Source organism: Ahaetulla prasina, chromosome 8 (assembly GCF_028640845.1).
Source record: "Ahaetulla prasina isolate Xishuangbanna chromosome 8, ASM2864084v1, whole genome shotgun sequence".
Classification (NCBI taxonomy): Eukaryota; Metazoa; Chordata; class Lepidosauria; order Squamata; family Colubridae; genus Ahaetulla; species Ahaetulla prasina.
The window spans coordinates 6815690-6828316 of record NC_080546.1 but is presented as its reverse complement, the minus strand read 5'-3'; the positions used below and the strand labels follow the sequence as shown (position 1 = coordinate 6828316).

The 12627-nt window shown below is 43.5% G+C and overlaps 1 protein-coding gene across 2 annotated transcripts in view; it reads right to left on the bottom strand.

Moving 5' to 3' along the window:
- CTNNA2 (catenin alpha 2) overlaps nucleotides 1-12627 on the bottom strand; it is a 698304-nt gene that overhangs the window by 74951 nt on the left and 610726 nt on the right. For both annotated transcript variants that reach the window (XM_058193039.1, XM_058193037.1), the window contains 2 exons: nucleotides 4698-4811; nucleotides 248-429 (listed from right to left, as the gene is read on the bottom strand). In XM_058193039.1, coding sequence (XP_058049022.1) covers nucleotides 248-429; nucleotides 4698-4811 — 296 coding nt within the window. The remainder of the gene's footprint in view (nucleotides 1-247; nucleotides 430-4697; nucleotides 4812-12627) is intronic.

Genomic DNA, 12627 nt, shown 5'->3' with positions numbered 1-12627 from the left:
CAGTTGACTTCCAGGTGAACAGAACCCTTGGGACAACCATGACCTGGGTGACTGAGAATCTCCATAGACCAGGAGTCTCCAACCTTGGTCCCTTTAAGACTTATGGACTTCAACTCCCAGAGTCCCTCAGCCAGCAAAGCTGGCTGAGGAACTCTGGGAGTTGAAGTCCACAAGTCTTAAAGGGACCAAGGTTGGAGACCCCTGCCATAGACAACCCACACAAGGACAAACTTCATGATCGACCTACCTGGTGAAGTCTGTCATTTCCATCATGATCATGCACATCTGTTTGGCCAGGACGATGATGTCATTCCCACTGTCATCCCATTTGGCCACCTCGGCGTCCAGTTTGCTCTTTTCTTGATGGAATATCTCTACCTGCTCAGCTATTTTCGCCTTCTCTTCCTGAGGAAGCTGAGCCATGATGGCCTGTATTAAGCCACACAGAATCATGTCAAGAATGCAAACCTTTCAGTTAGCTTCTCACCACTTCCCCTTAAGTAGGAAAATCATTTAAAAAAAACCGCAATGTTATCCATTCTGGCTTTTCATTTGAATCTAATCTGATGATTTCTGCTTCAGTTTCTGCTGATGAGGCATCCTCCAAACATGGCGACTTTTAAGACTTGTGGACTTCAACTCCCAGAATTCCCCAGCCAGCCATACTGATTGAGGAATTCTGGGACCACAGGTCCACAAGTCTTAATGTCGGCAAGTTTGAGAGACCTCTGATTTAGATCACTGATGCCAGCTAACCAACTTTCTCAGAGCTGGACTAATCTGTGCCCAATGTCAGCTCCAGCTTGTTTTTTCTGAACTCGGCAACAAACAGTCTGCTGGCACCTTAAAAATGAAATATCTATTATCGCAGAAACTTTCATGGGTCAAGGACTGCTTCATTAGTTACTAGAAAGGGGAAAAACAAAACTCAGTATAATTATAATATAGTAACAGGTGGCCCTAATTTGGCTAGCAAGCTGGATCATAGTCGGTGACAATCTGAGATGAGTCTTGTTCTTGGGGTTACCTATTACCTGTTTCTTTTTATAGTGAATAGATGGTGGGTCGACTTGATTGATAGACAATAGATTCCTACAATGGTAGATTTCTTTTCATGTAACATAGCATTTTTAGTAATTATAGATGGGAAAGTTTATAACTACTTGTAGCTCTGTTATGCAATGTGGGGAGAAGTCATCAGATATTTGAGTTCTTCTTTTCTTAGCATTCAACCAGGGTAGACATTTTATGTTTAATGTTAATATTAATAATATATTTGTTACTTGTTGTTGTATATGTATGTATGTATGTATGTATGTATGTATGTATGTATGTATGTATATGTTTTCGTAGGTTTTCACGGGTATAGGTGTGTAGGTCTTGGCATATTTGGGTCTTTTTCCGTGTAAGGTTGAGAGTATCTTGGCGACGTTTCGACGAGGTCTCACTCATCAACTTCAGGCTGGTGCTTTCGGCTTCGTGCTTGTGCGAGCAAAGCGTGGTCGGAGTTGCATTTATGGAGACAGAAGCATGAAGCCAAAAACACCAGCCTGAAGATGATGAGTGAGACCTCGTCGAAACGTCGCCAAGATACTCTCAACCTTACAAGGGAAAAGACCCGAATATACGAAGACACACACACACACACACACACACACACACACACACACACACACACACACACAGGTTTGGTTTGGTTTGGTTTGGTTTGGTTTGGTAGTCAAAGTTTTCTTCTTTCTGTTTTGTATTGCAACTTTGGAGAAAGATGAAAAAAAATATTAAAAAAAGAAAGAAAACTCTTAAATTATCAGCCCTCGATAGACTTTAGTGCGCTCCAGAATTTGTGCTGTGCAAGATAACTTTTCTAGAGGAACCTGAAAAGGGTTTCAAGGGATATCACCATTAAACTGATTCTGAGACCAATGGTAAACACAAGAATTCTACTTTAGTTCAACTTTTTTTTTTTGAAGACGATGCTGCAAGAAAACAGCAAAACGGTCATAATTACTTTTGAAGATCAAAATAGGGACCTTTCAGTCATGATTCCTAAACTGAAAGTATGTTTAGCTCCAGGGTTATATTCCACTGCTTGGTACATTTAATGGAGTGTGACATAGATTTAAGTGTCATTACATTTTTTTCTTGTTTATGTCGCTTTCAATCAGCTATTGCTTCTCTCTACATATTCTTAAAATGCTCTTGGCTTTTTAAAAAATTCACAATTGACCTTTTCCAAAACCAGAATTTGGGGGATGGGAGGGAGGTTATCTTGAATCAGGAGATCAGAAAAAGGAAGAAAATGTGAAAGCTTATCAAATTAGAATTCAGCGTCTGAGTTTTAATTAGGCCTTATCAAAGTAGCTCAGCAGTCTGAAATGTTAATGTGCAGTCCCAAAACAACAACAGCTTCCCCTATAAAAAGGCATAGATATTGAGTCTCTTCTTTGCATCTCAAAAAAACTGCAGTGCTGTTTTATGAACCTAATGTTTATTTGCATCTCTAAGATCGTGCATATTTATTTGTGTGTCTGTGCATGCGTGCGCAGTATCGCACAATGAGTCTTCCTGCTATGTGGTATGATTCCAACTTAAGCTAACATTCGGTTTTATGCTTCTTCCAACACTGAAATTTGTTTTCCCCCCCCCAAAAAAAATGTTTTCTCTTTTTTCTTTCGGTGGGCTATGCAGTGTATAAATTCCCGTTTTTATTTACTTCTAATCCACAATAAATGTGGAGTCGTTAAACAACAAATAACTTCTATGGAGTGGTGTTGCACCACATATACCTTCCGGTTATACAGAAGCAGAATTATTTTATGGGAAAACATTCCTAGGACTCGTAAGCAGCCACACTGAACAAAAAAAAAATATATGCAGATTTCGTTGGGCAAACTAACTCTGGCAGAGGTCTTCAGGCCCTCATGGAAGGTCAGAAGGATGGGGGCAGATCTCACCTTGAGGGACACGACGTTCCAGAAGGTGGGTGTCATGGCAGAGAAGTCTCTTCTCCTGGACATCACCAGTCAGAATTCTTTGACTGATGGAGCCTACAGCATACCCATTCTGCTAGTTATGGGTGGGCAGGCCAGTTTCCTTTGGATGAGATGGTTGCTCAGATACCTCGCCTCATGTAATGCAGGGTTTTAATGGTGATAACCAACATCTTGAATTGGAGACTGCCCCACCTGTGCTGGCAAAAGGGGCATAACTGTGGGCCCCATCCAGTTCTGGAGATCTCACTTTAAAAAAAGGAATCGATAAGATAAGAGTGAATCCAGAAATGGACCACAAAAATGGCACAAGGTCCGAGGGGCAAAACATACCAGGAGAGATTGGAGGAACTGAATATGTACAGTCTGGAGCAGTGGGTCTCCAACCTTATTAACGTTAAGACTTGTGGACTTCAACTCCCAGAATTCCTCAACCAGCTGGCTGAGGAACTCTGGGAGTTGAAGTCCACAAGTCTTAAAGTTGCCAAGGTTGGAGACCCTTGGTCTGGAGCAGTGGGTCTCCAACCTTATTAACGTTAAGACTTGTGGACTTCAACTCCCAGAATTCCTCAACCAGCTTTGCTTTGGTGGCTGAGGGATTCTCGGAGTTGAAGTCCACAAGTCTTAAAGTTGCCAAGGTTGGAGACCCCTGGTCTGGAGGACAGAAGGGAAAGGGAGGGACATGACTGAAAAAGTTTAAATATATTAAAAAGAATATGTATTCAGTTTGTTAGGTTGGTGGAGCTTCTTAAACAAAATGTATACCATCCTGGTTGGTTAAAACAGAAGAAAAGTTAGGTTTAATTTTATGGACGACTATCAAAAGTATGTATGATGAAATGGCCCGTAATACCATTTCTGGCTGGTTGTGATTTTAGCAACTGAAAATTACACTTAGGTATTTTTTTTTATTTCAGTTGTCATAGCACACTATTGTATGGATTCAGTTGTGGTTGGAGGAACATGAGAAGCTACCTGCAAAGTGCTTCAATCGTCTTTAAGAAAAGCTTTCTATCCTGCTTGGAGATTTTGATATCAGTAGTTAATATTCATAATATTTCAGCATGTTAAAATTGGGACACCAATTTTGTTTTTTCCATAATCGTAAGATTTAGGAACCTGATCTTTTTCTCAATGTTTCAATAGGAAGGCTGGAATTCCTGGGAGCTTTGACAAATTTATCAGATTGGGTCAGTGGTAGAATCCAATTTTTTTTATTACTGAGTCTGTGGGCGTGGCTTGGCGGGCATGGCAGGGGGAGGATACTGCAAAATCCCCATTCCCTTCCCACTCCTGGGGGAAGGATACTGCAAAATCTCCATTCCCACCCTACTCAAGGGCCAGCCAGAGGTGGTATTTGCCAGTTCTCCGAACTACTCAAAATTTTCACTCCCGGTTCTCCAGAACATGTCAGAACCTGCTGAATTTCACCCCCGGATTAGGTGTTAAAATTTTTTTTTAAGAAAAAAAATATTGGCATAAATTTTGGGTCATGGAAAGAGAACTATCAACTGATTTTTTTTTTTTGTTGCACAAACTTCTCCAACCAATCCCACTTGAGTGTCAAACGAATTAACTCTGTTCTTGAGAACTGGAAATGGAACTTCACGCTTGGTAGCTATCCTAAGCTTTATATACCCCAAATCAGCTTGCAGAAGCAGACAAATTGGAAGAGATATTAATGCACTGCTTGGACTGTAAACTCACCCTTGCACTTTGGCCAGCAATAAGCTGATCGTCTTCGGTTTGAACGCTTGTCCGGCTCCGAACATCGTAATCTTCCTGCTCGAAATCAGAATCATCCTCTAGTTCTTCAGGAGTCTGGATTTTAGGGCAGAAAGGGAGGAAAGTGGGAAGGAAGGAAGGAAGGAAGGAAGGAAGGAAGGAAGGAAGGTTGTGTGAAAAAGAAGAGAAGAAAGGAAGTGTGGAGAGGGAGGGTGGGGGAGAGGGAGGGAAGTTGTGTGAGAAAAAGGAAGGAAGGAAGGGAAGGACAGAGGTTTTATGGGCATGAGGGAGGGAAGGAAGAAAAAAAGGAAAGGGAAGAAGGAAAAAAGAAGAGAGGTTGTATGAGAAAGAGGGAAGGAAGGAAGGGAAGGAAGAAAGGAAAGAAGGAGAGAAAGGAAGGAAGGAAGGGAGAAAGATTGTATGAAAAAAGAGAAGAAGGGAAGTTGTGTGAGGAAGGAGGAAGGGAGAGGGAGGAAAGTTGTGTGAGAAAAAAGAAGGGAGGAAAAGAAGGGAGGAAAAGAAGGAAGGAAGAGAGGTTTTATGGGCAGGAGGAAGGGAAGAAAGAAAAGAAGGAAGGAAAGGAAGGAAAGAAGAGAGGTTGTATGAGAAGGAAGGAAGGAAGGAAGGAAGGAAGGAAGGAAGGAAGGAAGGAAGGAAGGAAGGAAGGAAGGAAGGAAGGAAGGAAGGAAGGAAAAACAGACGGCAAACTTACAAAGGATACAGATGAACTCCAGTGATTGCTATGTTTGTGTTTTATCAACTAACCTGCCCAGAAAATGTTGTTTCGTCTTCATTTTAAATTAACTTGTCGGCAAAGGCAGGCAGGACCCCAAATTGAATTTTCCACAAAAAATGAAGTTGTTCCAAACCTGTTCTTTCCCCAGCAGCATTAATCATTACCTTGCTGTAATTTCTCTTAAGCCTGTTAACAGGGGGGAATGTATATTGGGGCAAAGGAACAACCCTAGGACGCATTTCCCAATGTGATATTTCAAAATAATTGTTATTTCTTCTCTGGGGGAAAAAAAAAAAAGAAGACCTACAAGACAACAGGCTGAACAGATTGCAGCATCCTTCAAGAGTTTACGGAAATACCTGCAAAAAAGGCACCTTGAGGTCAAATATGGGGAGAAGACCATCTACCGCTCTTTCTCTAAACTGGACAGAGTCTGGAGTGTATTGTTGTGTAATTGTTAATAGCCTGATGACAAGACTCGACAATGGAACAAACCTCCAGATTGTGAGATTGTGGAGAAGAGGGCAACGTTCCCTATTTTCATAATTCGTAATAACAGAGTTGGAAGGGACCTTGGAGGTCTTCTAGTCCAACCCCCTGCTCAGGCAGGAAACCCTACACCATTTCAGACAAATGGTTATCAAACATTTTCTTAAAAATTTCCAGTGTTGGAGCATTCACAACTTCTGGAGGCAAGTTGTTCCACTTATTGATTGTTCTAACTGTCAGGAAATTTCTCCTTAGTTCTAAGTTGATTCTCTCCTAGATTAAGTTTCCACCCACTGCTTCTTGTTCTACCCCCAAGTGCTTTGGAGAATAGTTTGACTCCCTCTTCTTTGGGGCAACCCCTGAGATATTGGAACACTGCTATCATGTCTCCCCTAGTCCTTCTTTTCATTAAACTCGGCATACTGAGTTCCTGCAATCGTTCTTCATATGTTTTAGCCTCCAGTCCCCTAATCTCTTGCTCTTCTCTGCACTCTTTCTAGAGTCTCAACATCTTTTTTACATAGTGGCGATCAAAACTGAATGCAATATTTCAAGTGTGGCCGTACCAAGGCCTTATAAAGTGGTATTAACACTTCACGTGATCTTGATTCTATCCCTCTGTTTATGCAGCCCAGAACTGTGTTGGCTTTTTTGGCAGCTGCTGCACACTGCTGGCTCATATTTAAGTGGTTGTCCACTAGGGCTCCAAGATCCCTCTCACAGTTAATACTATTGAGCAAGGTACCACATATACGGTACCGGTGCATTTTGGTTTTTTTGGCCTAAATCACGCTTTACGCTTGCCAAAGTAAGGAGAACGTTCCTTGTCATTCTTTTGGTTTTTCCCCACTTTCATTTCTCCATTTCCCCCCCCAATACTTTCTTTAGGGTTTTAGAGCAGAGATGGTTAAAAAAAATGGTTGGGTTAATATAGCAGATTGAACAGGGGCAATGGCTCTTGGAATGGCCTCTACAAATAAAGGCAAGGCGCGAAGGAGCCATTGCTTTAGAGATTAGGACACCAGGCTAGAAACTGGGAGACCATGAGTTCTAGCCCCCCACCCCACCCCAGTCATGAAAGCCAGCTGGGTGACTTTGGGCCAATCACCAGGAGACTGGGAATTATAGTCCCACCTTAGTCATGAAAGGATAATTTTGGGTCATTCTGGATAATTTTGGACCAATCACCAAGAGATGGTGAGTTCTAGTCTTGCTTTAGACATGAAAGCCAGCTGGGTGACTTTAGGCCAATCACCAAGAGACAGTGAGTTCTAGCCCTGCCTTAGGCATGAAAGTCAGCTGGGTGACTTTAGGCCAATCACCAAGAGACAGTGAGTTCTAGCCCTGCCTTAGGCATGAAAGTCAGCTGGGTGACTTTAGGCCAATCATCAGGAGACAGTGAGTTCTAGTCCTGCCTTAAGGCATGAAAGCCAGCTGGGTGACTTTGGGCCAATCTCTCTCCCTCAGCCAGACCCACCTCACAGAATTATTGTGGGGACAATAGGAGAAGGAAGGTGTGTTGGATACATTCACCACCTTGAGTTATTTGTAAATATATTCAAGGCGAGACACAAATGTATAAATGAAAAATAAAGTGTAAGAGAAGCATTAAACTGAGAAAGATCGCGTCCAAGGGAAAGAAAGGGTGGGCGGATTGTCAAGACGTTTTGCTGGGTGTTTTCAAAGTTCTCTGAACGGCGGCGAGCATCTCTTTCCTTTTCTGCGAGTCTATGCTTTGTTATTCTTCATGTTCTCCTATTAACTCCCACTTGAAACCAACAGGGATTCCGCACAAATAAGAAAATAGTCGAGATAAGCTTAACAAGGGGAAGGCAGTGTTTTCTTATCTGAGAGGCACTTAAGATAAGCTGGAGGGCTCAGCAATGGAAGACCAAAGAACCTGAAGATTCAAAACCACTCCAGTTCTCTTCCACTGGGCAATGCATCCCCATCTTCTGGTCACTTTTCCTTCTTCTTCTTCTGCAGAAGGCAGAAGAAACATTAAACTCCTCTGACGGAATAGCCAAGGGCTGTCTGCACTGCCCTAGTTGGAACTGAACAATCCTCTGAAGCAGTTACGGTGACTTTAACTGACATTAAATATCTCTCCCTTACTGTAAAACAGGCTTCCTCGATCTGACGTCCTCCAGATGGAGTGGAACTACAACTGCTGGAATCCGCAGGCCACGGGATTCCTCAGTAGGAAGAGTATCAGGAGAAGGCTAGGGTGTATGCCCGTGATGGTGAACCTATGGCTTGCGTCGCCTGCTGCTCTTCTGGTTTCAGGCGCGCACAGGTGCACCAGCCAGCTGGTCTTCGTAGGCGCCAGAGCGCCTGAAAACGGCCCGAAAAACAGCAAACAGGCATGCGCGTGCTGGCTGGCTGGTCTTTGGGTTTCCGGCGCTCTGGCGCATGCACGCATGTTCCTGTTTGGGCACTGCGTGTCGAAAAGGTTCACCATCCCTGGTATTTGCTATATTTGGATATGGCTTAGTTGGCAGAAAGAGTATTTGCTAAAAACATGGACAACAGAACTCTGATGGGATTGTTGTCATCGTTCAGTTTCTAAGTTGTGTCTGATTCTTCGCGACTGATGGACCAACCACAGCACGCCAGAACACTGTCCTCCGTTGTCTCCCAGAGTTTGCCAAATTCATGTTCATTTTGTCGACGCTATCCAACCTCCTCTGCCGTCCCCTTCTCCTTTTGCCTTCCATCTTTTCCAAGGAGTCCTCTTTCCTCATTTGAGCCAAATATTGAAATAATCAGAGTTGACTTCTTTTAAGCGGTGCAGCGGCCTAGAGGTGGAGCTCTCACCTCACACCATCAGGAGGTTCGATTCTAGGTAGAGGCAGATATTTCTCTCTCTGGGCACAATGAGAATAAATCTGCTGAACAAAAATTCCGCATTGGCAACAGGAAGGGCAGACTCCATCCCGCAAGGGATTAGGGGGTTGTTAAAAGAAGAAGAAAATGATGATGATGTGGGTTGACTTCTTTTAGGACTATGTCTATGGCGATTCTCAATCACCCTGGTCATGGTTGTTCCAAAGGTGCTTTTAGGATTGATGGATTTGATATCCTTGCAATCCAAGGGCCTCTGGTAGCTCAACAGGCTAATACAGCCTGTTATTAACAGCAGCTGCTTGCAATTATTGCAGGTTCAAGTCCCACCAGGCCCAAGGTTCTCAGCCTTCCATCCTTTATAAGGTAGGTAAAATGAGGACCCAGATTGTTGGGGGCAATAAGTTGACTTTGTATATAATATACAAATGGATGAAGACTATTGCTTAACACAGTGTAAGCCGCCCTGAGTCTTCGGAGAAGGGCGGGATATAAATGCAAATAATAAAAAAAAAAAGAGCCTTCTCCAACACCGCAATTTGAAAGTACTCACCGCAATTCTTTAGCACTCAGCCTTCCTTATGTTCCAAATCTCAGAGCCATTCATTACTCATGGGAAAACTATAGCTTTGACTATACCAGGAGTCGGCAACCTGTGGCTCTGGAGCCTCATGTGGCTCTTTCATCCCTCTGCTGTGGCTCCCTGCTGCCCGTCTGCTCCACAACTGATATGGCTTTTGGTTAGGACAGGTAGAGGCAAAAGGACGGCATGCTAGGAGGAGACTCTATGGTGGGGTGGGGGGAAAGCTTTACTTCCAGTCGGCAGAGGAAAAAAAAGGACACCGCACTAGGAGGAGACTCTTTGATGGGCGAACCGGACTTCTAGTCGGCTCCAGAATTGACAGGGGGCCTTCTGGTTAGGACCTTTGTGGCTCTTTGAGTGTTTAAGGTTGCCGACCCCTGGACTATATGGACCTCTGTCTGCAAGGTGATGTCTCTGCTTTTTAATATGCTGTCTAGGTTTCCTCCCAAGGAGCAAGACTCTTGTACACATTAATTTAATTTTAATTTCATGGCTGCTGTCGTCGTCTGCAGTGATCTGGGAGCCCAGCAAAATAAAATCTATTACGGCTTTCATTCCCCCCCCCCGCCTCCCCCCCCCGCTTTTATTTGCCAGGAAGTGATGGGACCGGACGCCATGAGCTTAGATTTCTTGCGCTTGTTGAGTGCGCACTTCCCTCTTCATGAGGCTCTTTAATTCCTTTTCGCTTTCCGCCATTAGAGTGGTAGATGGTATAGCGATCGGATGGGATGCTTGTGGCTCAAATGAACAGCTGTGATCGGATCTTAGAGAAGGAGAACAACACTGAAAGCAGGGACATCAGTCGGCAGTGATGTTGATGGCTTTGCAGACAGATAGACCAACTTGGTTATTTTCCTTCCAAGTATTTATCTAGGGGAAATCCCAGTTGTTGTGACAACACAATATATACTAAAGCAGGGGTCTCCAACCTTGGCAACTTTAAGCCTGGAGGACTTCAACTCCCAGAATTCCCCAGCCAGCTGGCTGGGGTATTCTGGGAGTTGAAGTCCTCCAGGCTTAAAGTTGCCAAGATTGGAGACCCCTGTACTAAAAGGTACAAAAAGCAATAGAAGATTAATGCAGTTTGGTCTACAATTTTTTTATTTAAGTTTGGGCTCAAATCAGTTGCGTTTACGTATGATATTTTAAGACTTTCCCACTCCCTCCCCACGTATTGGTAGTCCTCGCCTTACGACCACAATGGAACCCAACATTTATGTTGCTAAGTGAGAAATTTGTTCCGTGAGTTTTGCCCCATTTTACCACATTTGTTAAGTGAATCGCTGTAGTTGTTAAAGTTAGTAACACGGTTGTTAAGTGAATTCCCCATTGAAATTCCTTGTCAGAAGATTGCGAAAGAGGATCACGTGACCCCCGGGACACTGCAACCGTCATAAAGATGAGTCCGTTTTTAAGTGTCTGAATTTTACTTGTGTGACTGGGGTGGAGGTGGGGGAGATGCTGCGACAGTCGTAAGTGTGAAAAATGGTCACAAGTCATTTTTGTCAGTGCCGCTTTAACTTGGAATGGTCACTAAATGAACTGTTGTAAGTCAAGGACTACCTCTATTTTGACCTTAAAAGAAAATATCCCACCAACTGAGGCTGATTGGCAAGCTAGTGAGGAAAAGACCGGAAAGCCGTTCGCAAAATGATTCCTTCTGTTATTGCCCTATTAAGTTTATTAAGGAGGAGAAGAAACCTGATAAAATTAAATCAATTGCTTACTCGGGGTTGAAATGACACCTCCTTACCTGAACGAATGCCAAAGCCTTTCCCTTTGGAGATTCAGTGAAGCAGTTAGTTAATTTATTTACTCATTTAGATATTAAAAACACCCATCTTCCTTCTCTGAGTTTGATACAAGCACGAAAGGGATACAAGCGGCTTTAATGTGCTCGGCACAATTGAAAACCAGACACTCAGACAACTGGGAAAATGTGTTAATTTCTCAACGAAAGTATTCTGGATGAAAACGAAATTGGTTGCCTCGTGATTAGTTTTTGAAAACTGATCTGTATTGAACCGCTGATTATTAAAGGGCAGGTGATCGACACTCTCGTGGCTTCGCTAATGGGGCTGCTTATATCCAAGTACACAAAATGGCAATTAGGCTATCCAATTGTGTTAGATACGAGGGGAAAGGAGAGATTTCTTCACCATTAACATTTACAACAGTCCAAGCGAGGGAAATCAAAGACATAATTGTGGGTGTGAGGGATGGGTTTTTTTTGGATGGGTGGGTGGGGAGGAAGGAAGGAAGGAAGGATTATTGACAGATATTTCATAAGATTAGGGGACTTGAGGCTGAAACATACGATGAACGGTTGCAGGAAATGGGTACGTCTAGTTTAATGAAAAGAAAGACGAAGGGTCCTTCAACTTGGTTAATCAGTTGTTCCACTGATTAATGTTCTAACTGTCAGGAAATTCCTCTTTAGTTCTAGGTTGTTCCTCTCCTTGATTAGTTTCCGTCTATTGCTTCTTGTCCTGCCTTCAGATCAGGGGTGAAATGCTATCAGTTCGGACCGGTTCGCCCGAACTGGTAGTAATAAATGCTACTGGTTTGGGCGAACCGGTATTTCCGACGATCAGCTGTGCCGCGCGATTTATATTCGCTAGAAAGCAGGAAATCCTGCTTTCCATCCCTTGTTCTACTTACCTTAGAAGACTCAGAAAAGGTTTCCTAATCCTCCTTTTTCAGCGGTGCGTGGCAGCGGCTGTGGTGCGACTGTGCCAGCTGCGCATTTGGTGTGCACACGCATGCACGAGTGAAGCAAACCGGTAGCGAAGTGAACCGGTAGCAGACTTCAGAGCATTTCATTCCTGCTTCAGGTGCTTTGGAGAATAGATTGACCCCTTCTTCCTGGTGGTAGCCCCTTAGATATTGGGACAGGAGATAACACTGCTATCATGTCACCCTAGTCCTTCTTTTCACTGAACTAGACCTACCCAATTCCTGTAACCATTCTGCGTATGTTTTAGCTTCTAGTCCCCTAATCACCTTTGTTGCTCTTCTTGGCAGAGCCTGGGGGTGGAATTAAATGAGGAATCAGCCTAGAATTCCTACCGCAAGTGAACCAAGTCCAACTTCCGCAAGTGAACCAAGTGAACCGCAAGTGAACCAAGTCCAACTTCCCTTGAATTCTGTTGACCCTAATCCAGTGGTGAAATGTAAAATTTGTTACTACCGGTTCTGTGGGCGTGGCTTGGTGGTGGGGGTTAATGTGACTGGGTGGGCGTGGCCAACATTTTTTTTTT